Source organism: Hippocampus comes, unplaced genomic scaffold, assembly GCF_001891065.2.
Source record: "Hippocampus comes isolate QL1 unplaced genomic scaffold, H_comes_QL1_v1.1 scaffold56, whole genome shotgun sequence".
NCBI lineage: Eukaryota > Metazoa > Chordata > Actinopteri > Syngnathiformes > Syngnathidae > Hippocampus > Hippocampus comes.
This window is the reverse complement of record NW_017842056.1, coordinates 862,610-888,737: the sequence shown is the minus strand read 5'-3', so window position 1 is coordinate 888,737 and position 26,128 is coordinate 862,610. Positions and strand designations below refer to the sequence as shown.

General features: G+C 43.9%; 2 protein-coding genes across 4 annotated transcripts; one reads left to right on the top strand and one right to left on the bottom strand.

Annotated features, from left to right (window-relative positions):
* Nucleotides 1-4,346: 4,346 nt before the first annotated feature.
* On the bottom strand, nt 4,347-8,483 carry sypl2b (synaptophysin-like 2b). Its single transcript, XM_019860769.1, has 6 exons — nt 8,288-8,483; nt 8,092-8,169; nt 6,737-6,855; nt 6,252-6,456; nt 5,328-5,519; nt 4,347-4,633 (listed from the first exon to the last, which is right to left on the bottom strand). The coding sequence occupies exons 1-6, from the start codon at nt 8,303-8,305 to the stop codon at nt 4,508-4,510; spliced, it is 738 nt and encodes a 245-aa protein (XP_019716328.1). The 5' UTR covers nt 8,306-8,483; the 3' UTR covers nt 4,347-4,507.
* A 2,717-nt stretch (nt 8,484-11,200) lies between these two features.
* Nucleotides 11,201-25,026, top strand: sort1b (sortilin 1b). Of its 3 annotated transcripts, none has more exons than XM_019860695.1 (21): nt 11,201-11,295; nt 11,521-11,768; nt 13,770-13,829; nt 14,150-14,223; nt 14,302-14,404; nt 14,486-14,647; nt 14,922-14,995; nt 17,177-17,226; nt 17,331-17,458; nt 18,164-18,308; nt 18,374-18,529; nt 18,850-18,956; nt 19,816-19,918; nt 20,007-20,178; nt 20,498-20,688; nt 21,712-21,901; nt 22,153-22,269; nt 22,863-22,971; nt 23,116-23,225; nt 24,322-24,463; nt 24,747-25,026. In XM_019860695.1, exons 2-21 carry the CDS (start codon nt 11,532-11,534, stop codon nt 24,759-24,761), a joined length of 2,445 nt encoding a protein of 814 aa, XP_019716254.1. In that variant the 5' UTR covers nt 11,201-11,295; nt 11,521-11,531; the 3' UTR covers nt 24,762-25,026. The 3 variants fall into 3 exon arrangements, with proteins under 3 accessions (XP_019716254.1, XP_019716252.1, XP_019716253.1); XM_019860693.1 differs by having other exon boundaries at nt 23,113-23,225; XM_019860694.1 differs by lacking the exon at nt 11,201-11,295 and having other exon boundaries at nt 11,303-11,768; nt 23,113-23,225.
* Nucleotides 25,027-26,128: the final 1,102 nt, after the last annotated feature.

Below are 26,128 nucleotides of genomic sequence, written 5' to 3'. Positions count from 1 at the left end.
ACAACTGGATTAAAGTTATGGCTGAATATTCTGAGATCGCCACAGTAGCACTGTTGCTATTTCCGACATGCTACCTGTGTGAGGCGGGGGTTTTCTGCAGCAACGGCGACTAAAACAAAATTACGAAGTAGACTGGACATAAACCACACACTTGCGGTGTCATTGTCTCTCCTATTACCCCGAGATGGGACCGTCTGGTTGCAGAAAATCAAGCTCGGTGCTGTGGTGAGTCGTCATTTTCATGCACTTTGAATTTGCGTTGTATCGTATTTTGAAGGCATTAAACATTGCCATAGCGATTGGAGTGTTGCGGCCAGATTAGACGCTCCTTGTGTTTATTATTATATTTCGAAAACACCAGTTTTCATGCAGCTCATACCATATTATTTTGTTGCATTATTTCCGCCACACCTTAAATGCCGGTCCCTGAAAATATTGTCTGACATAAACCGGTCCGTGGGGCAAAAAAGGTTGGGGACCCCTGCTCTAGATGGCATTCTTGGTTTAAAGATGCAGTGGAATTTGAACACATTTCCATTGCACTAAACCAAGAGCATCATCTAGAGGAGTCAAAAAGTGCTTCATGAAGCTTCATTTTCCCATCACTGCCAATCGGTGAATTTGCAAGTAGCAAATTAGGAATATGTGGAGCGGAGACTATACATTTCATCCAGTGCGAGGGGGGCGCGGGGGGGGGGGTTGCTTGTCGCCGACCTTGATTCATCCATTGGAGAGGCAGGAACAGCTGATCAAGGCAGGATTTGCATCGCGCGCCTCAAGTGACACCAATTCCCATGTCTTTGCTCTCAAGTGACCATTAGAATATGTGCCATGGCAGCCTTGAGGAAACAAAAAAAGAAGAAGAAATCGGATAGCCTCAGACCAGGAATCCGATACGTGTGGGATATCTGCCAATGCGGATGGGATGTATTACCACATCAAGGCCAGCTTGACGACATCAATACACCGACATTGGTGACATACGACATGCCTGCGTCTGCACAAATATGTTGAAAACACCCGCTGCAAAATAGAAAGCATTAAAGATGATGTAAATATGCTACGTTAGCGGTGTACAATGTAGGACATTAATGCCATGTCAATTCTGTATGCTGCATTAAAAGTGTATAGAACATGAAGTATCGTCAAAATAGCTACATTAGCAGTTTGTAGATCATTAAATATGATGCAACTACAGTGGAGCCTTGAGATACGAGTGACCCGATTTATGAGTTTTGGGAGATCTGAGCCATCGGTCGTAGCGTGCTACGACCACACAACGTTGCCTTCCGCTAGCTGAACGCTAACACGCAATGCAAAACATCATAGATGGGCTAACGTGTTAAAAGCCTTTCAGCAAAGGATGTTGGAACAGAAAGGGCGCGTCAAGACATGTAGACAGACAATATAAAAATTACCCATGAGCATGTTTTCATGATCCTCTGTGAAAAAGAGCTAACTTTACCACAGAGTCCCTGACAGTAGTTGTGAAAGTCTTCTTTGTTTTTGTTTTCATGACCTTATTCTGCTGCCCCCGGTGGCCAAGCCACACACACCAGAAGCAGTCACAATGAATTGTAATTAGCATTTGTTTATACAATAAAGTTCCATTGCCTTTAACCGTTTCATGCACCCTGTAACCGGATAACATGATTAGCCATCCACTGTAGTAACCGCTGTCCTCAAAAGGGTTAATGACATTACACAATTTTTTGTTGGGTTGTTCGGGTGGCTGGAACAGATCAGAAACACAACAGCTTCTCAGTCAGTACAATGGGAAAAGATGATTTGAGTTGAGTGCTTTTAATGGAACGGATGAGACTCGTATCTCAAGGCGCCACTGTATGCTACATTGGAGATGCATTAAATGATGAAATTAATGTGTTGTCATGTGGAAAATCTCCTCAGTGAAATCAGTGGAGGAGAAACGATGCTATGTTTGTATTATTTATGTATTAATCGTTGACTTCTGCCTTGTCACTTCCTGGCGTTGATGCTTGTGTCCTTATCATCAAATGTAATTTTGTGTGTTGTTTTGTGTGGATGTAGACGACACAGTCATACGGAATCTGGGCATTAAGTGGGAATTGGGCCATTCGACCTGCAATGTAAATCCAGCCTGAGTGGATCCATTAGACATTTTACAGAGACAAGTGTAGCATCAACGTAAGGTCACGGATCACCAATACGGAGCTGACCTATCCTTTTGTAGTCATGCATTGAGTCATCGTGGATACATTTTACTCTGTGTAACGACGCTGTGTAAGCCTTATGTGACTAAAACAAGACATAACCTCCAGCAAAATAAATACTGAATGCAGGGAAGCGCTTTGTCCGACTTGTGATATGAACATCATTCGTGTTATTGAAGCATTGGCTCGTAACTAGTACTATGAGTGACATAAAAAAAAATCATACTAGCTAGCATGTAGTGCTACAGTAGTAGTACTAGTAGAATGGAGATATCATTTCGTGCAGTGGTCCACAACCTTTTTTTTGTGTCACTGACCAGTTGAGACAATTAGATGTTATTCGTGGACCGGCAACCATTTTTCATTGCTTTTAAATTGCCAGTTTTAAACCACTGCTACTGACAACAACGATGATTATAGTTATCCAACATTTTGTTAGCATAGGGTTTTTTTCCCCATTCATTTCCAACAGTGTTATTCTACTGTACAACAAAGGTAGAATAAGATAAAATAACACGATATACGCGATCAGGTATAATAAATACGCTTTATAATGTAAACATAATACTGAAGTTCCGATCCTACGGACGACGTTAGCATTATTGCTAATTGCAAATGTGACACAATTGACTGCCGCTTTCATCCGGTGGCTGCCGGCTAGTTATTTGCGCCTAAACTGCAAATGTTAACGTGGGCAGGCTCTACAAACTCCGCTCGTATTTTCATGCCTTCCACTTGATCACTTGCATGCTACTTCTTGAAAAGATTCAACAAGTTTGTTGTATTGCCTCGTCTTTGGCGACATAGCAAGCGCAACAGATTCCCCCTTTACGCCGTTTTGGAGATGCCGCGAGGGGAGGAACTTCTCTTGTTCAAATAGCTTCATCTTCGGTAGTCATGGCTGCCCATCAGCTGTGCGTTGCGAAGTATGTTTGCTCAATTTGTTACGATTACTTTCTGCCGACGGCTTCTTCTTTCATTGAGTGGCGGATTCTCTTGATTTCAACTTGTAAACCAGTGTTAGAAGGAGACTCGAGTCACGCACATATGTAGCTGTGGCCCTGTACCGGTCCGCAGACCGGCGGTTGCGGACCACAGTGTTTGTGCACAGGTTTGCCTTACTAGTAGCAATATATTTGTTAATGGTGCACCATTCTACTAGTGCGCAGAAATGTCATACAGCGGTGGAAAATAATTGCTTAAAACGGTCGTTGCATGAGTGCTTTCTTGTAGTTGTTCAATGTAGAGACTTTACATTTGACACTTGGGTTTATTAATAAAACAAATGACAATGGACACAGCTGGGCTTTATTGAGCAAGCAGATATTTACAATAAGCACACATGTTTTGTGCAGAATGTAGGCTGTACGGAGCCATTTTGTAACAAAGCAGATTTTATTAGTCAAAGGATTTCTTGCTTCAGTCGCTGAAATACTACTGGACCTTCATGATGACGACGACGAGTCTTCTTTTTACATCAACAAAGATTCAAGACAAGGAGATGAGGAAAAAAAAACATCTGTAACAGTTTAATGTGTAAATAAATGTAAATAATAACCATAGTCATCAAAATCTCAAGTTTTAAACCAATAAACAAGAATAGCCGAGCGATGCGGTGCAAGGTGACAGAAAATGGAATTAAAAAAAAGAAAAACCTCACTTCTTGGATCTCATTTTCGGAAGCAAATCAAACAATTTGGAACACAAATTCCTTCACTCAAGGATGGGGAACAATTCTTGAAGAATTGTTTTTGGCAACTGGATAAAGTCATTCAAGTGCAGCACCAATATTAATCTTATGGGATTATTATTACTACTAGTAGAGCGCACATCAACACAAGCATATCGAATAAGGGCCTCGATTATTCTAGCTGTTGAGTTTCAAATGTTTACAAAGTAATTATCTGAGAGGACGGGAATAAAACTATTCCAAAGGTTTGCATTCTTCTTGAAAACTGCACTCTAAACATCGGCATTTACATCAAATGATTCAAATGTACTCAAGCCTAGGGAAGTTAGAAAAAAAAAAACACTGACAAGAAAATTGGAACTGATGAGCCCCAGCTGCAAATTGGTATCCTGGACAAATTCAAAAGTTTTTTTTTTTTTTTTTAGTAACCGTCAATCAAAAATGTGTCGTAAAAAAAAAAACAACCCACCGGATATCGGCAACGAAACGGGATTGGGACCCTTCAACTTTCAGTGTAAATGTTTAGCCGAAGAATCGGCATCCCCTCTAATCTGCAGCCGTTCTTCGAGCGCCATCACGCCACGAGAAGCAAACGTGCCGCGAAGACAACGAACGGGATGAGGAGTTATGATGGCCGACCTCCGCCCTCCGCATCTGCAGCAGGCGGTGCGGCCGACTTGTGGAAAGGAGTTTCCTTGTAAATGAACCAACAGTTGCCAGCCCACAAGATGACGTTCAGGAAACCAAAAATCTGCGAGCGCACAAAAAAAGGGGAGCGGAATTAAAATAGCAGTAGAGCTCATTGTGTTTGGCTTTGCTTTTTTTTGTTTTTTGGTGACTTTATCACAACAAAGGATGCCGGGAAGAGAAAAGTGTCACATTTATCTTCACCATCAAAGTTACAGTGACAACATCCACACCAAAAATCACAATAGCCTGTCAGGGACTCTCCGACGACGACTAAAAGCAAAGTCAAACTGCGCGAGTGGGTCGGAATAGTCGCGTTTAGTGTTTTATGACATTTTGGGTGCATTTGCACCTACAAGGTTTAACTTTAAAATCTTATGATCTTTAAAAACTTGAAATCACAGTTTCAATTCCGTTTGCGCCAAACTTTCATCTTAGTTCACAAGGAGATTGATGACATTTCAACCTCTGTTGAATTGGCCCAATTAAACCAAGTTGACATTGACTTCTGTCGCACCAGAACTTTAAACCGCAGTTTGAGCTCTGTTGAAGAATTAATTTTAACTTGAAAAATGGCCATTTTTTTGTTTTGTTTTTGAGTGTATTGAGCAACTAAAATGGCGTTTCTCTCAGGAATTTAATAAGCAGGCTCAATCTTTTTGAATTTTATGACAAAAGGGACTTTTTGGTGTTTATTAAGTTTTTTTTGTTAGTTTTTTGTTTTCCATCTCCAAGATATGCAAGGCGCATGAACTTACCACGGAGGCGTTGAGTCGGCCCATGTGAGGCATCGCACCCGCCGTGCATTTGGTGTTGACATCCTTGCACATGGTGAGAAAAGTCAGAATGGTGGCGGGACTGGTGGCCCACTTGACGTCGGACAAGCCTTTGGCCCAAGCGGAGGAGGAAGCCAGCCACAAGAATGCAAAGGCCACTGTCAACAGCAGGTCCTATGACAAACAAAACATGTCATTTCATCCATTTGGGCGGCCATTTATTCATTTGTATTCCTAATTTGGGATTTATGTTCGTAGTCTCGAGAAGAAAACAAAAGTTCTTTTTAAGCAAACATTTCCCCGTTAAGTAGAAAAATCTGAGAAACTCATCATTTCTGAGCAGTTTTTAAAAAAATAGATTTGACAGGGTCTAAAAATGAGAATACCTCAACATACGGCACACGCACACACACGCTGATGCTTTCAGTTGCGCGTCCTGACAGAATGGAAGCGAAGCGCGCTGCCGTCAGCTGCCAAGAAAGGCCAACGTTTCATTGACGCTGCTCTGCGAAGCCTCGTTCACACTGGCCAGCGAATGCGAGAGCATTTTGCTGCCTTGCTTTCCTGAATCGATACGGTAACAGTTTTTTTGTTTTTTTTTTTAAATTATGTGGAAAGCGTGACAAGCTGCCGTGGTTATTGAATTTGACAATGGATGGATCGCTTTCACGTAATAGGTCCTAAGGAGAGTAAACGGGATTAAAAAATAAAAAAAAAATCTATGGATGTTTATGTTAATTAAAGTTTGACCGAAATGCGTTATCACAAATACAATGTAGCTTTGAACGGGAGCTTTTCTTTTGAACGTTCGCCAAATTGACCAGCGTCACAAATGGGATCATGACAGAACAACGAGGTAACAATTTTCGCCCAAGTGAGAAATGTCAAGAAGCCACGGAAACGTACCACAATCGGGCCACGACTCGATCCCCGGTACAGATTCTGGAAACCCAAATAGATGACGAGGGAGGCGGTGCTGTACAGAAACGCCAACACTCCGATGCACACGTAAAACTGCGCCGATGAAGCATAATCTCCAGTCAGGTAGTAGACCGCCGGCTTCGTTGCGTTGACGACACAGGTGGGAACATCATACGGATGCTCCATCAACCTGAAGAAACACGGAGAAGAAACGACGGCGAGAACGCAAGCGCACTTTAGATGGCGCACATTTTAGAGGACAAAAATCTCACGGCACGCCACGAAATTAAACGCCATAAAAATAATTGATAGAAAACAATAAAAAGGCGAACTTGAGAGGAAGTCACAAACATTTTTTACAATATGTTCCTTGTGCCCAAAAACAATATTGTGATTATCATTGAGTTCGCATCTGAGCTGTTATTGTTGTTATAATTATAGCGGACAACGGCATGGTAGGCCCCGCTAACCTAAACGGGTAGTTGAAGTCTGCGTGGATTTCTTGAATCTGGCTGCCAGGGCACTGGATGTTGATGCTGGTCGTGCCGCTGTAGCCTCCGGTTGTGGCAAAGGCAAAGATTGTGAACACCTGCAATCGCAATCGCACACAATGGTTCAACGCACTTGTGATGGTCATATAAACATGAGCCAATTTAGGTTTTTTTTTGTTTTTTTTTAAACTCTGAAGACAGGAGATGCACACCTCAAGGTCTCATGTCATAACACGACACGGCAAAATTCACCAGAAAATGTTGACATCTCTCTGTGGTCGAAACGCCGGCTCTGTCCACTCGAATGGCAGCGTTTGCAATAAGAAAATCATATTCACGACTATATAGCAAATGCAATTAATCGTTGCGCCCAAGTCCAGACGCCCACCCAAAGATTAACCGGCCATGCATGTTCCTGATGTCACTCAGCGGGCCAAGGCCCTTAAAAGCAAACACGACAGCTGCAGTGGTTGTGACTCGCTTGCCTCCAGCATATAGTTACACTTTATAAAACCAGTTTATGTCATTAATTTGTTTCAAATACTTTAATAAATTAAACTAACACATTTTTGTGATGTTTTTTTTTTTGGGGGGGGGTGGTAACAGATTAATCATATTTGAATTCATTTCCATGGGTGGGTGACGATTTTAAATTAATCTTGGTCATGGAACAAATTTAGGTAATGCTGGACAGTAGATCCCCCGAATACTCGCGGATTGACACCTGCAGATTTTTTTTTTTCCAATATATTGAACACATACGTAAATAAGCGTTTTTCACTCCAATTATTTTAACCCTCGTTTTTCGTGGAAAACAGTATTGGAGGTAAGTTTATCCTCGCTCTTTCAAGAAATCTTCAATACATTTAAAATGGGAATCCGTTATACGCGGATTTTGCCTATTCACGTATCGCGAATACCGGTGGTCCAAAGTATTCGGAAACAAAATGCTCACTCGCGAACCAAAGTGTTTTAATATGAGCATTTCCTTCTTTAAAATGTTGCCTGGGCTTGCAGCTAGGCGGAATTTATGCAAGAGCCACGCCCAATAAAACGCGAAATTAACATAGCGATTCAGAAAATGTATCAGCATTATATTGCTCCCCTTTTTTTAGCTTAGCATCCTCACGAACTTCAGCCAGCTAATTAGCGCGTGGCATCACGGAAGTAGAAAAAAATATAAACCTCATTGCAGCACCACCAAAGTGGTGAAATGGCTCCAGCCATTTTTAAGACGAGACACCGAATCAATTTGGGCGCTCATTTTGTTTGCGAGCGAGAAAGACGGAATCATGAGACGGCTCTTCTGGCCATATGGCGACGACCAAACTTACCCATTCGAGCAAGCGGATGAACGCCAACGGCTCTTTGAGAGGACCCAAGTCGAGAGTAAATCCTGACGACAACACTTTCTAAAAGACGATGGAGAGAGACCATTGGAAAGAAGAGGAGAAGTTACTTGCTGTAACAAAGTCGCTCTCTGAAGGGGCGTTCGTTGGAAATAAAGCGTTTGCTGTGTGTTGTTGTTACCTGGGCAACAGATTCCATCGTTTCCCCACAGGAAATGGTTGCTGTGGCTCTTTTTTTTCTTTCTATCGTCAATGTTACCCGCTGGTTTCGATTCCTGTGAGCTTGTCAAAACTTTTTCCTCAACTTCAGTCACAGGCAGAGTGTCAAACACGTGACCCGTGACGTAACCGGAAGTTAATGTGTCAAGGCGTTCACAATCCCACTGGGGATCTAGGCAGTGACACACGCACACACCCACATTACATCGACGTAGCCAAGGGCTGATTATCCCTCGAGGGCGCAACCAATCATATTGGAAAGGGCGTGTAATGCCTGCAACTCCAGTGGGATTCATTACAACGCAACTCGAAGCGCTCTTGTAAATGTGTACGGTCGTACCGTGGACGTGTGTATGACGTATACAGTATATATATCCATTATACGTCCGTGGTTCATACGTCCGATGTAGACATTTTCGCCTTAATTGGATGTGGCACAGTCGAGCACTTTCACTTTGAGCTTACTCAGCCAAAACGTACGACACTACATTCAGTTAAAGAATAATTATACATTCGCAGGCCATCTGCACACAAGTGGTGTGATATACCTTCGAATTTGCGGTTGAACTCTCAAAGAGGAAGCATGTAGCGCACAGAAATTAAGTACCCTAGAGCGGAAAGAGGAGAAATACAGCATCCCAGAAGGTTGAAAAGAGCACGTTGACCTCACAGTGTAGAGTTCAATTCCAGCTCCGGCCACCCTGTGTGGAGTTTTCATGTTCTCCCCGGGCTTGCGTGGGTTTTCTCTGGGTACTCCGGTTTCCTCCCACATTCCAAAAACATGCATGGCAGGTTGAATTGTCCCTAAATTGTCCCTAGGTGCAGGCTGATTGAACACTAAATTGTCCCTAGGTGCGATTGGTGACCCTAGGTGCAGGCTGATTGAACACTAAATTGTCCCCAGGTGCGATTGGCTGGCAACTGGTTCAGGGTCTCCCCCGCCTATTGCCCGAAGACAGCTGGGATAGGCTCCAGAACCCCCCTGCGTTAAAACTAAGCTACACACCTCTGAGTGTGTGTGAGTGAGAGAGAGAGAGAGAGAGAGAGAGAGAGAGAGAGAGAGACAGATTATTTAGCAAATTCCCTGCCAACCTCTCATGCAAGTGTGCCACGGCCACATGTTTGGAAATCACATCATTATTTGTGTTATTTGAAGCCAGCTCTATTAAATTAGCAGAGACAAAATCTGAGAGAAAATTCAGGTTGAAGCATGACTCCACTGGGATTCATACTGGGCTCAACACATGATCACCATTGCATGTGCCTGTAAAAAGGCAAGGAAGACAAACTAGTGCGTCGAGGGGTTTCCAGCACAGGTTTGTGAAAACCTTAAAATTCAGCAAACTTGTTCCAGCGCTTTTTAATTTTGGCAACTTTTTTCTTGTTTTCACTACCGGGCATCATGGAAACGTGTCAGACTGGTTTTGCCGCCCGGCGAGTAAACAAGAGCATAATCAAATAACGTGACGAGAAAGAGCACATGATCTGCTTCTCCCGTTCTCAACAAATACTTGCATTTATCCTCTGAGGTGGTCTCACACTGCTATATCAGATACAAATCAAATAACTTGACGAGAAAGAGCACATGATCTGCTTCTCCCATTCTCAACAAATACTTGCATTTATCCTCTTAGGTGGTCTCACACTGCGATATCAGATACAAAAAAAAAATCAAGACTTATTACATTTATATTAGTGAAGTTTCCAGGATATGAAGAGTTTATTGCTCTTATGTGTGTGTATATATATTCACATCCTTAAAAGCCCCACTGAGGTTTTCCCAGACACACACACACACACACACAGAGACACGCACACACACACACACACACACACACACACACACACACACACACACACACACTATGACGGACCTCCCGTGACCTTGATAATAATGTAACTGGGTCAATGTGACCTGGCATGTTTAGCTATGGGTCATTCCAGAATTGGAGAAGATTTTAGCTTCAAAATTCTTGAAAAATGAACCTTGAAAAATGAACCCTAAGCTTTTGCTCGGGAGTAGAAGTTAGCTTTTTAGCCAGCTATTACTGTTGACCAAGAGGACAAATTTACTTATGTTAGTTAGTTAGTTAACTAAATAAGTAAAGAAAAAATTCGAATCAAAAATTGTCTTCTTCTGATCAGATGACTGACAGAGTTGTATGAGGTACAGTAAGACATTCAATCAACTATTTTATAAAACTGTGGACATACATTTGCTCTATCCATTCTTTTGGAAAACTGAGGATGTCAAGTCCAGCGGGTCATGTGATTCACTGCTTTTCTCTTCTGCCGTGTTAAAAAGGTCATGGCAACAGGGTTGCGTGCATGTGGAACACACGTTCCCAGAATAATAATAAATGTTTAAAATCTTATGTTTATTAAAAGACACAAACACACAGAGAGAGAGAGAGAGAGAGAGAGAGAGAGAGAGAGAGAGAGAGAGAGAGAGAGAGAGTACGGGGATCGACTGGTAAGCACGTCTGCTCCACAAATAAAGGCCAGAGTCCAGATTCGAATCCCCCAAATCAGGTTTGTGAGGGGGATGTCTGTAAACGACTGAATTACTTCGTCACTATCATGAGTATTTAAAATGTAAGTCGAAATTAATTAGAATGCCGTTAAAAGAGTTGGCGTCCTGTGTTGAGGGGGAAAGTATTTGAAATTTTCTTTTGACAGATTAATAGTTAATTGGGTTTTGTTTCTTTTGTCGCTCCACATGACAGCTTTGCTCTCAACCTACCATGGACGTCTCTTGACAGCTGTACCCATTGTTACCTCCTCGTAATGGCACCGCCCTCAATCCAAATAACCAATCAAATTGAGAAAATGGGTGGAGCCTAATGTAATGTCAGCCAATTGCGTCATCGTTTTTCGGTGAGCGGCGGTACAGAGCCAAAAAGTCCGCTTGGTGTCAAGTGGACCATTCACAGTCTTTGGCGTTCCGCTCCCATCGTCAATTATTATACTGTATGTACATAGATATTTATATTTTTACATTATTTACTGGACTTGAGGGTCTATGTATCGGATATAAAATCGTGAAATTATCGCTGTCAGCGGCGTTTGTGTTTTGTTGATGTCATTCGCACCACCAAAGCCCGTAGCGACCTTCAATTATATCAGCGAGGCTTCAATATAAATTTCTTTTTCCAAACTCTTTTTGTTTTTTTGTTTTTTGTTTTAATCTTACAGTGGCGACAAGTATGGGACTTTCGCTCCGCTGCTTTCTGCTGTTGTCCCTCTTAACTCTGACAGCCGGTGCGGATTTCCTGGACCTCAACAAAGCGTCCGGACGGACTTTTTTTCGAGATTCGAACCGAGCCAAGGGGTCCGCGGCGGCAGGTTGGGATCACAGCGTGAGGAAGAGGAGCGCCCAGCCGGACGCCTCCTGCGACGCTCTTCAAGGATTTGAGGCCAAGTTGGAGAACAATACGCACCGTGTAAGTTATCAGCTGCGCTCCAGTTACACGTTGAACGGCCCAGGTAGGCAGGTACGCCAATTGGCCCTAAAATGGCGGCTGGATTGCAGGTGCAGAACTGAATGTGTGGGTCAAATATCGGTACCATGATATGTCGTTCTCTGTCAGTCGAAGAAAATATGTAAAATAGCTTTTGTCCATGTGCCCTAATTAAATGGCTTCTACACTGCTGGCTGGAATGCAGGTGCCGGAGAATAAAGGCTGACAAAATATCGGTGTTGCAACACTGTATCGATACAGCAACATGTTTAAAATGGAAGCAATAGTCCAGGCACACTAAAATGGCGACTGGATTGCAGTTACAGAATTGTACACGTGGGAGAAATTATTGGATTCGTGATATATCGTATTGTATCGAAAATAGCGGCTCTGGTCCATGGACCCTAACTGGCCCATGAAATGGTGGCTGGAATGCAGGTGCTGAACACTTTGGGTTGGCCTAAGTAATTATAGTAGTCTATTGTAACATATTGATAAGCAAAATGTGTTCAGTAGCAGTTACACTCATTGGCCTTGAAACAGAGGCCTGATTGCAGGCGCACAACTGTTGGGAGGGACAAAATATCACAATTGCAATATATTGTACAATACTGTATTACTTTGCCACTGCTGAAGTCAGTGTACCTGTATTTCAACGATTAATTGACCTTAAAACGGTGGCTGGATTGCAGACGGAACAAAAAATAGTTAAAATCTCCAGGGAATCCCCACAGAAAAAGGGTTGTGACTTCTTACACATGCCATAGGATTGTGGCAAAAAACTTTTGTTTTGAAAAAGCTATGGCCTGACTCAATGAAGCTCCTCCCTTTTTGTCATACAAATTGTTGAAATAGCCTCATGTCTAACTCATTCAGGTCAGTCGTGTGCAAAAATACTCTGTCAGTTCTGTAAAATCTTCCACCTTTTTCTGCAAAACCTTTCCGATCAACATTGCTACAACAATGATGTCGCTCTAATGCCATGGCATGGCCACCAAGCTCGTCTTTTAAACCTCCTGTTGTGTTTTGGGCCAAATGGTCACATTTGTTCCTTGGATCAATTATCCAAGGCACATACTGTGTTAGTGTGGAGTAACACTGACTTTTTTTTCAGGAATCCCGCGGGCTACTATGTTGAGGAAGTTTAACTCGTTATACTCGCTGCATAGCTCTCAACCGGATTAACCGCTTCAGTGTTCTGTTGTTTGTGTTTTTTTTTTGTGTGTGTGTTGCGACGATCTAATTTGGGTTTTTAACTTCAAACCTGCCTTCGCCAAACTTTGTGAATCTCAGAACGACTTCTTTTGAAGTGCTCCAGCTCCAGAAATACACTGAAGTTGTTATTCATGATAATCATTTATGTGAAGACCCTCATCTTTTTCACGATTTCTCACAGTAACATTTTTATTTCGATAAATCTCTCCCAGTCTTTACATTTTCAAATGATGAATCACAAGGCCCATTATTGGTGCGCTAATGTTAGCACAAGCCCATGGCCTACTTATGTCGTCTTTGGGAGCTACTTGGTGCCCACGGGCACCATATTGCTGACCCCTGCTCTCAACTATCTTCCCGACCGGAGAGGAGCGCAAGGAAGTGGCCTTGTGACCGGCTGTGTGCTAGTTATTAGTAGTTTGGCTTGTTCTTTTTTTTTTGTTTTTTTTCTGTTTGAAGACATCCAACAGTCATGGTTGCCGTATAAACGTTTCAAAAGCAGTCATTTATCCACATGTTGGAAACATTTGAGTTGTGCTAATTGCTTGCTCGCTACATTGCTGTGAAAAATGAGCAGAAGTCACCTTGCCTGGAGGAGGATGGCATCTTTTGTGGAAAACTGACTTACGGTGGACCTAAAAAGTCAACTCAACCTTTATGATCAAATCAATGATTGATGAATAAATATGATTTGGATAAATGATTTTCAAAACCTCTTCCACCATGAATGTGACCAATAACTAGCACACCCCCTCCCTGTCTTTTCAGCATACTTTCAATGACCTGAGTGGATCGGTGTTACTGGCCTGGGTTGGAGATGGCACGGGGGTAAGTGTCATGTCACCTAAACTGTTTATCCTTTTTCTTGTTTTTGTTGTGCACGACTAACTTGAACAGCATGGCTGGAAACAGAGAGAACCGAGTTCACAAAAGGTCGGTTAGTGTTGACATCTTAGTGACTCGTCTGTTTCTTAGCGGAGGGGGAATAGTCACCCGAGGGGTCGCAAAGCTGCTGTGCAAATTCGTGGCCGTCCGCTTTGAGGGGTAGAGATGAATAAGCGGCCTAACAAATGAAGTCGCACTAATTGATAAAATGGACGAATCAGCCCGCCTTAATCCAATGCTATACGTTTTCCTTCTTGTGACAGGTCATCCTAGCTTTGACCACATTCCACGTTCCCATCTTCATGATCAATTTAGGACAGTCGAAACTCTATCGAAGGTATTTGTGCTGCTGTCCCATCTGATGTCAGGCACGGCGAGTCGCTCTCCGATTTGACGGTGATTTGATTTCTTCCAGTGAGGACTATGGTAAGACCTTCCTGGACGTCACCAAGCTCATCAACAACACCTTCATCCGATCGGAGTTTGGCATTGCGATCGGCCCCGAGAATTCCGGCAAAGTGAGTGAAGTGCACCCGCAGTTTCCCGGTGTGATATCTTTTTGGATTGGTCAATCTGGATTTTGTCCCACGCCGGGGTAGGTAATCTTGACTGGCGAGGTGTCCGGTGGTCACCGCTCTCGGATCTTTGTCTCGAGCGACTTTGGAAAGAGTTTCACCCACCTGGAGCTGCCCTTCAATCCAACCTCGGCCATCACGTACAATCCGGAGAATTCCGACGTGCTGCTGGGCCTCAGCAACAAAGTAAGCAGGCGGGGGACATATCGTGGAAAAATTGACACCTGGGAACTCTTCAAAATGTTGAAGAAAAAAAAAATACTGGATTCAGAATGATCTAATGCATAGTTCAACTCTGGACAGCTGACCTACCTTCTTCCTCTCGACTTTATTGCAGTAATCACTCCTGCTCGTCAATAATCAGTCAAGTGTTGACACAGAGTACATTTATTAACACTGTCCTAGTTTGTTCAGCTTCAGCTCCGTTCACGTTTGTTTGTGTCCTTATTTTTGTCCTCAGAGGGAGCTGTGGCTGACGAAAGATTTTGGCCACAATTGGATCAAGATTCACAACATGGTCTGTATGGTGAAATGGTGAGAGACCGACCGCTTGTCCACAAGCCTCAGTATTAAAGTGGAGTTACAGTGAAGTGGGATAAGGCCTGCCGCGAAGAGCAAAACTTAAAAAAACGCCAGCAATTGACGCCTCTCCTAAAAGGGGTTTGTAATCATCTACAAAATGGCGGCAAACCACTTAAAATGGAGAGGATGGTCACAATATGATGCCTCTCAGGAGTTCAAATGGTCAGCGGGGCAGTTTGCAGACTGAAAGAACACACGCCGGTATTTCGTTTGCTTACATGTGGTTACGGGCCAGGCAGAGAAAGAATACTCGGCAAAGCATCAACGCCGTACTGTACATGGACTGCACGCCATCACAAAGCCATGCGACATGAACACATTCCATTCAGTAGGAATCTGGGATTCCGCGATCGCGGCATTTGCCGCGGATTTCAAAGCTCTCCGGGCAATCGAAAGTAGTCTGTGGAAGTCGGGAAGAGGTGCAGAATATTCTATTTACGTGTGGTTTTCATCCCGGCAGCTCGATGTCGCGTTCAGACAGGCCACGTTCACACTGCAGGGCGTGATGCCCAATTCAGAGTTTTGCGGGGCAAGTCTGCTCTCAGTTTTGGACATTTACCCACAATACCTGAATCTTCGGATCACTCGTGGAAAAGTAGATGACGCATGGGGAGGGAGGCAAACATATACTTTGTGCTTCAACTGGGGACAAGGTATATTCGCAGAACAAAATGAAAATGGACCAGCCGGTCAGGAAACTCTTGAAATTCCCGTTGGCCGCCACGCCCCTGCTAACGGTGTTCTCAAAGCTTTAGCTTCCGCTAAGTAGCGGCGTAGACTCAAACGTTCAGTGTACTAGTTAGACCTGGGAACTCAACTGTGGAAACTATGCTCAGGATGTCTCCCACAAATCATTTTGACAAACATTTACAGACAGCAATTTAATCAGAGCATCGTTTCCTCTCATCAATCATTTGTGATCGTACATTTATATGCAAAGAAATCCGTCCATTACGAGCGCCCAAATAGCGTAGCTGCTATTTGCCTTGGCATGGGCAACTGCGAAATTGCGGTGTGCTGTGGGTGTTTATTTTGCCATTTGTCTTCAAAACGTTGGCTTGCAGATACATGTTTTCAAAACTACCCGTAGGCAGTTAACCAAAGATCGACCCGGTTGGCACTCAAACTGCCGAGATGCAAGGCACTGAAAAAATCCAGCATAATAGGCATCAACTTTAATTTACTGTTCATTCTTCAGATAGTACCGTATTTTCCACACTAAAAGGCGCACCTAAAAATCTTCCATTTTCTTAAAAGATGACAGCGCGCCTAAAAATCCGATGCGCCTCGTGTATGGTCATTACGGTAATATGTCAACCCCCAAAATGGCTCCTTGCTCGAGACGTGCTGACAACGCAGAGTTCAAACTTAAGGCGATTGGTTCCGTAGTTGAACACGGAAATAGAGCAGCGGCAAGAGAGTTCAACGTTAACGAGTCACTGTTCTAACTTGCTGTTGGTTAAGTGAACTGTGTCGCTGCTTTATTCAATAAGTTTTACTGACATCTGATTGTTCTGTTGGTATTTCCTTGAGCGTAGCTCCATCTAGTGGAGGCATTGTAGATTGCGTATTATAATGCGGTGCGCCCAATATATGAAAAAAAAACAAAACAAAATAGGCCATTCATTGAAGGTGCGCCTCATAATCCAGTGCGCCTGGATTATGAGGCGCGTGTTCTAAAGTCCTCTTCTATACACTCTCCGAGAGGTGTTGATATCGAAGATGTAGTTCATGCCCCAGTTAATCCAACTTGATAACTCCCAACGCTGGCAAAAGACAAACAAGTTCCCATCAATTCCCCGGGGTCTTTTCCTCATTGCTCCAACCTTTGCAGTCAAAAGCCACTTGGCAAGCAGACTCGCCTTGTTGTCCCGGAGGCACTTCCTTGTATGTTTGCCTGTCGCCTGAGTCATGTTGATAGTCGAGTGTGTTAGATTTCAAACGGATATTTTAATGCCGCGACCAGTAAAGCTGTTGTACGCACAGCGGCCGTCAAAAACGAATATCGAGGAATTGCCGTCGTGCTGCGTTCTATTCTTTTAAATAAACACCGAATCGTTGTCCCTGCCTTTGCTGTAACCCACTTTTGTTCGTCGTGATGAATGAAAAAAAGCGTTCCTACTTTCATTCCAGGGGGACGAAGAATGCCATCTTTTTTTTAACCAATCGCAATGGATCCTGTAGTAAGTGTTCCAAACTGGCAACCATTCATGAGTGCCTCGCTGCTACCCGGTGTTGCCGGCGCGCAGTTTTGGTCAACTAGTTTGCCCCCCTTGTGTTTGCTCAGATGCCCGCGGAGCGCTGGAGATCAGGAGGACGACTGATTTCGGGCAAAACATCAAGACCGTCGCCAACAAGATCTACTCCTTCGGCCTCGGCGGTCGCTTCCTCTTTGCTTCTGTGATGACGGGCGAGGTGGGTTTGTGGCAAAATAGACGCAGCATGTTGTCGTGTCCATAAAAAGTTTGGGCATTTCTAAAATAATAATAATAAAAATAATAACTAACGGGCCTTTGTATACGCTTCTTGGTGTTGAATTCATGGAAAGATGATTGAAATTTGCAAACGTGCCCTACCGCTGTTAGGTTGTGTTGGACTGTTTTCTGACATGTTGGGTGGGGGGGATAGTCATCTTTATCTATTCGAAAAATTCTCATAATTTTGCCTCAGAAGTGTATCGCTGTAGCTCTTGGAAAGAAATAATCAGTACCCAAGAAGTAGCTCTGTTTCAAAAAGGTTGAGATTGCCACGCCCTCTTGGGTGACGTCCGTTGCTGGTTCCTCGACCTATTTATTTCCTGATTTACTTTTTAAAATTATGCAATACCTAATACACCGCAGTCATTGGCTAATAAGTCCAAAAATCATTTTTCGATCAATTTTAATGCCCGATCAATTTTTAGTCAACAGAGTAATCAATATGATTATCAATAAAAAAAAAAAAAATCCATCTTGATGGCCTGAATTCATTGCTTGAAACGTAAAAGCCGTCATCTGAACATCTTTTAATCCTTTATCCGTGCGTTTTGAAGACCTTTTTTTTTGACCGTCGTCACTGGTGGTCTCTCGATGTCGTCTTCTCAACTCTTCCCCTCACGTTGCCGCTGGCATTTCTTTGCAGGCAACTCAGAGGAGGATCCACGTGTCGGTGGACCAGGGCGATACCTGGAACATGGCTCAGTTGCCATCCATCGGTTCCGATCAGTTCTACTCCATCTTGGGAGCCAGCAACGACATGGTCTTCATGCACGTCGACGAACCGGAGGGTCAGTCCAATAACCTGACTCGGTTTGGCTGAAGAACGTGACTCCATCGTCATCTGTTTGCCCAGATGATGGCGTCGGCACAATTTACGTGTCGGATGACCGTGGCACCGTCTTCTCCAAGTCGCTGGAGCGCCACCTTTACACCACCACAGGGGGCGAGTCCGACTTCACCAACATCACCTCCCTGCGGGGAGTTTTTATCACCAGCACCCTGACCGAAGGTAGGTCTGCCCACGTGCCTTAGAGCAGCGGTTCTCAAACAAGGGCTCAGGCAGCCGTAGATCGATGGGATCCAGAAAAATAATTAGCAAAAACTCGTCTGGTATCAGCATCGATAAAGTAAATCCCGTAACGACAAAAACAAAACAAGACACAAAACATGGTTTGAATGTCATTGTCATCTGCTTTTTCTATAAGTGAAGGGGGGGGGGGGATTATGAATTGCTACTGGATTTTTGTGGGGAAGGCGGGGGGGTCGGATTTAATTTTAAGGCCGAGCCATAATTCAGTCAGTAAAAGAAACGCTCACGTGCTGTTGCAGACAAGTCCGTGAGGTCAGTGATGACCCGAAACATGGGAGGAGAGTGGACCCCCTTGCGGAAGCCCACCATCAGCAACTGTGACTCAAAAGGCAAGCGACCAGAAGAGGTGAGGAGGCAATTATAGCAAGTGACCAGAAACACAAACCTTGAATTTCAGACTCCTTGCAAAAGTCGGGTGTAAAAGATTGGCCCAATGGCTCAACATAAAAGGTTTTCCCAAATGTCAAATAAAAAGACAGCTGTGGATCTCGAGAAAAAAACGTTTTTTTTTTTCATTTTAGAAGAAAACCCCACTTGTATGTAAGTTGTATATTTTTGAAAAAGACGTTTTCCCCAGAAAAGCTGCAATTGTTAGGAGAAAAAGATGTCAAATTCACTTATGGCTTCTTCCCATTCAGTTGCCATACTTGGCGACCGCAGATCGTGCATTGCAAATAGTGCCATAGTGCCGTCGTCTCGGAGCCCAAGCCCGTGTTTTTACTTTAACTACGACTTCGCTGCAGTTTTAATCCATTTTTTAGCAGCAAAATTGCCAAAACAACAAGCGGATCCAACTCAGTGGCGCCAGTTGGTGTTCCAATTCTGAAATTTTTGCACGCTTGTAACCTGCGCTCTCAAACACTACATGCACTTCTACTTTGGGTCCACTTCACTGAGGACTGTGCGGTATAGTGTGACGATCGGGACCTGATCTGCAGTTCATCATCACTGCTGTGTAGTGTGTAGGAATTTATGATATTGCCATCTAGTGGCCAACATGCGCACAACAGATTGATCAGCACTTTTTTTTTTTTTTTTTTGCTCCAGGTACAAAAGTTTGTTTTATATTGTTTAAAAGTGCTGAAGAAATACATTTGAGTCGAATTCACACGACTATGCCGTTCGATTTCATTTCATCAGTTGTGGTGGACTTTGGAGGTACCGCTGCACATGTACTAAATGGTACTTTGTCTCTGTCTGAACAGTGCGCTCTCCACATCCTCGCGACATACAGCACTGCTATGAGGCTAAACGTCCCCATGCTGCCCCTGAGCGAACCGAACGCTGTGGGCTTAATATTAGCCCATGGTAATTTCAAATCGTTCTCTTTGACACATTTTTACAACATTTCTGGACCATGATGTCGAAGTGGACATATACGCCCGAATCTTGGCAGGGAGTATCGGCAACGACGTCTCGGTGATGACCCCCGACGTGTTTGTGTCTGATGACGGCGGCTACACGTGGATGAAGGCTCTGGATGGGCCGCATCATTATGCCATTCTGGACTCGGGCGGGCTGCTTGTGGCCGTGGAGCACAGCCCCGATGAACCGGTCGACGAGATCAAGTAAGCGTTCTTGCCTCATGGTAGAAAGTAAGAAGCGGAAATGCCTGTTTAGCTCAGGATATCCCAATTGATGACAGTCGCGCATGCAAATGGGTCATCCCGAAAATGAATTTCGACCTTCACCCAAATATTGACAAAATATAAACATAGTCAGTGAATTAAAAGTGGCAGATCACTTCTGCCAAATCGTGGGATTAAAACTTGAGTGCTGGGGTGGGAATATGTTAAAGAGTCACTACACTCAAATGCATCTTGGGAATTAGGTAGCTCGCAAAAGATTGACTTGTTTATGTTTGTCGACTCTCTGATGTCCTGACAGGTTCTCTACGGATGAAGGACAGTGCTGGCACACGTACAAGTTCACCGAGGAGCCCATCTTCTTTACGGGCCTGGCGTCGGAACCGGGCGCCCGCTCCATGAACGTCAGCATCTGGGGCTACAAAACCAGCATCCTCAACCAGCACTGGGTCTCCACCACCATCGACTTCCGGGACCTCATTACCAGAGACTGTGAGTGGCAACACTATGGAGCAGAGGTACCGCGGACCACGTATGGGTGGGGTGTGGCGCTTCCGGTTGCGTTTTTTCCAACGTTACAATGTGGGACCGGCGCGATGTAAACGACATGGTCAGTTTCCAATTGCTGCTGGGACCCAGTGCATTCAGCTGTTGAACTGTCAACCAGCATAGCATTTAGCATTAGCCAACGTAATAACACGATCACCGGTCACCAGATTGACGAGCAATGTTTCAACTTTTTTTGTGTCTGTTGAAGGATTCCCTCCCTCTTCTCTTCTCGAAGCAACCCTTGAGTAGTTGCACGCGGCGCTGCCCAATGTTTTCGACGGGTCTGAACCTAGCATGATGGCGATACATCTCTGAAATGAATAACAATTCGAAGAAATTATTTAACATACACTGCTTCACCGAAGGAATGCGCCTTTTAAGCCGCTGCGTCTCACGAATGTCACCCACATACACATTTTAGGACATGCTGATGTGTGCCTTTTCAGCCCGCATCTCACCGAGCGACCAAGTTTGGCGAGTTTGCACACGGCCTGAGTGTTGATTTCCGTTAGGGTGCGTTCAAGGTCGCAAACGGCCGCAAAGACGTTCGCTGGACATTCGCCAACAGTTTAAAAAAAGTTTTTTTTCTTGTCGTAAAGAAAGTTTGAGGAGGTCCAAAAATGCTTTGCGACAAAAAAAAAACAAAAAAAACTGCAATCTTTTAAGAACCCTGACGAAAGACCAACATTTGCTGCGCGCTCTAACGGCCGCGGCTCAGTGACATACAGGCTTTAGGGAGCGTGGCTTAGTCAGAGATGCCTGGAGCTGCACTCATACTCTTCTTGTCTGCTCGTTGTGGGTGTATTCATTTTGCGGTTGTGTGTTTGCCTGTTTGTCCCGTTCAGTGAAGAGCAGGAAGGGCATTTTTACGCTTAGGGAAACGCAGCAAGAGCATTGACCATGTAAATTGGAGTGCGGCGGCCCCTATGTCACTTTTTTATTTTTATTTTTTGACTTTCTTTCTAGGCGTGACGCGCGATTACGTGCAGTGGTTGTCGCACTCGGATAATATCAGCGATCCCAGCAACGGTTGCATCCTGGGCTACAGGGAAACATTCCGGCGTCTCCGCAAAGATTCCGTTTGCTGGAACGGACGAGATTATTTGGTCAGCACGGAGCTGACGCCTTGTCCGTGCACTTTGTACGACTTCCTCTGGTAAGTCAGAAGACCCAGCGATGAAGGGCGCTGGTTCATTCTCAAGCTTAATTTACATCTTGTGACGGACTATGAATTCATGCACCTCATGTCACAAAAACTCTGAAAGTCAAGATAACAAACTAGGTCTAACTAGACCCACTTGACATGGGCACCAGAAAGTCAAAATAGTCAAACAATTAATCTGAACAAATGTCAGTCACAATTGTTTCCAAGGCCGCTTTTGTGACGTCTTTTCCTCGTTGACGTAGCGACTTTGGATACTACCGCAAAGAGAATAGCGCCGAGTGTGTGGAGGAGCCGGACCTGCAAGGCAAGATGCTGGAGTTCTGTCTGCATGGTCGAGAGGAACAGCTGCGGACCCAAGGGTAATAAGAACCTTGCCAGACTTCATTTCAGTCAGCATGAAAGATATAGTTCTTGGTTCAGGTTTGGGTTCCTTGGGGGGGCGCTGGGTGTCTCATGTATTTGTTCCAATCATTCGTATTGACACTGCTTGCAAAAATGGGGTGAACTTTCAGGATGAACCTAAACTGCACTAAACCCGAATCCTATTACCCAAACTTAATTGGACCCCCTTGAAATATTTGAAACAAAATGACATTGGTTCAGGGACAGACCAATTGTACGGAGATGTGAAAAAATATGCAGTTGTCACTCTTTGGATATGTGGGTTTTCTGCACAACGGCGACATATTCAGTTTATTTTGTTGGAATCATTTATGCTGTGAAATCAGAGGAGATATAATTTTTTTTTTTTTTTTGGAAATTTTGTTGAATCTCAAAGCTGTGCACCGCATTTCCAGTGTTTGCGCTTTAAAGTTGTGGATTGTTACACAGTGGCTGTGTTTCACAAGTGGATGTTTGTAACCTTTTTTAATCTCGCACCTGACAAGTACACCATATATTTTTCAAAAATGAATAAATCTAATGCGAAAGCTAATAAACATTGTCTCTACAGCTACAGGAAAATCCCTGGTGATAAATGTGAGGGAGGTACGATTCCTGAACGTAAAGAAATTGACCTGAGTGTGAGGTGTGTGAGTGATCTGCTGGGCCCGGATATGCAGGTCAGTAAAGGTTCCGGCTTTCTTTCTTTTGGTTTTTTTTTCATATATTCTTTATTTTTTTTCTTCTTTCCACTTTTCTCCCCTTCTTTTTTTTTTCTTTCGAGGCTCTTCAATTGTCACATCTTGCTTTTGTATTTCTAGCAGAAAAAAGGCAACTCCACTACATCTGTAGCCATTGTGCTCACGATAGTCATCATGCTACTGAGCGTTGCTGCCGGAGTCCTCTTCATCAAGAAATACGTCTGCGGCGGCAGGTTCGAGTGCCTTTTTTTTTTTTTTTTCTCCCGCCCAATTAACCCTCCTCTCAGGGGAATGGGAGGTGCGTGTGTGCGTGTATAGGATCCAAATGAAATGTAGTGGGAATGAGTGTATAATATTTGCACAGAGAAAAGTTCTAAGACACTTCTCTGCCATCTTTATGTATTGCTGCCTGGCGCATGTACAGTGGTACCTCTATTTACGAAATGAATTGGTTCTGGAAGAAATTTCATAACTATAAAATTTTCTCAAGTAGGGACGCGTTTTCCATGTAAATGCCCTAATCCGTTCCAAGCCCCACAAAATTCAGACATAAATGTTTTCTAAAGCATTAAAATGCATCAAAATGTGTAACAAATAAATGTTACAATTAGATGATTGCACAATAAATGAGATTTGTGCATAATGTGAAAAACAAATTAGTGTAAAGAATAAAAATGACAGTCATTTAACTTTTAACTGCGTCCTCATCGTTTATTGCCCGCTTCAGTCCATGTTCTCTCTCAGTAGTGGTTTTTGTCAAGAACTGACCCAAAAAGGTTTGCTTTTGTCGGCCTGTAACAATCCTTCGAAAATGTCCAAGCCAAAGATCAGCATAGTGAGCGATCGCCCGACTGGTGAACACTTTTTCTGGGTGATTCACATTACCGTAAAACTATCGGAACGCCTCATGCCCCGAGGGCCGAATGACAAGGACAGTGCATGGACACATATCGATCTATTTATCTATCGACACACATCGACATGTATGGTAGAGGTCCCTCTTAGCCAATGGGATGCCAGGGTGATGCTTGGCAATAGCCAATGGCAGAGCTGCTATCAGTATGTTGCGATCGGGAAACTCGGAGCTGCGACTATCAGACCAGACTGTATTTTTACCTTTCGTATCTTGAAATTTATTTCGTAACGAGGCTTTTCCTGTTGAGGCGTTTCGTAACTTGAACATTTCGTACGAAGAGACGCTCGTAAGTAGAGGTGCCACTGCATTTTGGTTATTTGCCACTGCGTGCTTTGTTATTGACCAGGAACCAGTTTGTTCTTTGTTCGCGCCAGAAAGGCAGATGTGGAGTGAGTGATTTGTGTCCCTCGTAGGTTCCTGGTCCACAGATACTCGGTACTGCAGCAACAGGCCAACGAAAACGCGGCGGAAGGCGTGGACAACACCTTGGACGACCAGTTGGACAGCGAACACGGAGTCAACGGAAAGATCGACTTTCACGATGACTCTGACGAGGTAGGCTGACGTTGACGCGGTGCAGATGCTGACCGATGGCTTTGTACGTCACCTGTATGGTTCAATAATTGATAGGGCTCTATAAAAATGGAGCCACCAAAAAAAAAATCCATCATGATAGTGAATCACACACCCAGCAATTCGTCCCCCCCTCACTGTTTTTGGAGTATGAATCTGTGACTTAGTCTTTATTTCCGTAATATAATCAGTTTGGTCATTCTAATCTTGATATGAAATTCTCTTTTGGTTTGGTCTCTAATTCTTCTCCGATTTTGTCTTTAAGGACCTGTTGCAGTAGCAGCTGGAGGTCTGTCAATCATTCTCAAGGGGTTTCCAGCCTCGCGTTCTGGCGACCGGACGCTTCTTTTGTCGCGCGACTTCTTTTTCGCTTGCACTTTGATCTGGTGTCACTCAGCTGTCCTCTTGCCAACTCTTAACAAATGCACATGCTCAGAGGTGAAGAGAAATTAGTTTGGAAGGAAAAGCATGAGAATTTCTGACCTTGAAGTACGCAGCACAACTCCAAGCGTCCGCTTGATAGCAATAAGATGTACAGACTTATTTCCGTGCATGTCAAACGCTTTTGCGTTGCGATGTAGCTCTAACTGCTACGCTTGATCAATGAAAGATGCAAAACACTCGAGAGAATATTCCAGAGAACCTTAAAGCCATCGGTGGCCAGGAAGCTCTGCAGTCCAGAAGCATTAGCTTAGAAGCGCAAAACATCCTGGAACATTTGGACTCACCTTGGATGTCCAAAAACCTTTGGAGAGCAGAAACCGTTGACGTGCAGGAGCCTTTGGAGTCGAGAAACCTCCGCGGTCCAGGAACCTTAGACGTCAATGGCAATCTTTTCACATGACATCTTTGGAGTCGAGAAACCTCCGCGGTCCAGGAACCTTTGACGTATTGTCATTAAGAATTGAGTTAACAGGTCTAGGATGAACACATTTAACCGAATTACTTAGCATCGAGGACTATTTTTTTTCCTAACATGAACTGATTTTAACTTAAGCTAGACTGCTAACGTAATGTCAAACATTACAACATAACCACCATGACACACTCTTGTTTTGTAATCGCAAGCGGCAAATAAATTGGCAGCTAAACAACGGTTGGCGAAACGCGGCAGTTGACGTCTCGTGTCGCCGCATTACAAACATCCGCACGTTTCCAATCAAAGTTGCCTGCCCGATGTGGGCTCAAATTGTCCAACTTCTGCCGTGTTGCAATTTTTGCAGCACAAAACTAAAACTGAAGTCGTAACCACAAGCCCCTCTGTCACAATTTCAAAAGTTTTGGACTCAAATCAATTTTAGACCAATTGTTACACCAGTTGGGTTGTATTCTCTAAGGATAGTTTTCCTTTGAACTTTGATGCATGTTTCGACTTGAAACTCAAATATCGGCACTGCTGATACAATTGACTTGGCTGTGAAGTTGAGTAGAAGACTATGCACGATGGTTCCCGCGTTCCAGGCGCCTCAGTACAGCTCTCTGATATTTTCACGAAACGGATCAATGAGGGCGGAGATTTTTCTATAAGTCACATTGTGACATCGCCAGCCAGCTCATGTTTGGAGGGCTCACTTGCCGGCACATTTGGAAATAATCAGAGCGAACATAAGACCAACTTGTTTGACAGTTGAAGGGTGGGCAGACACT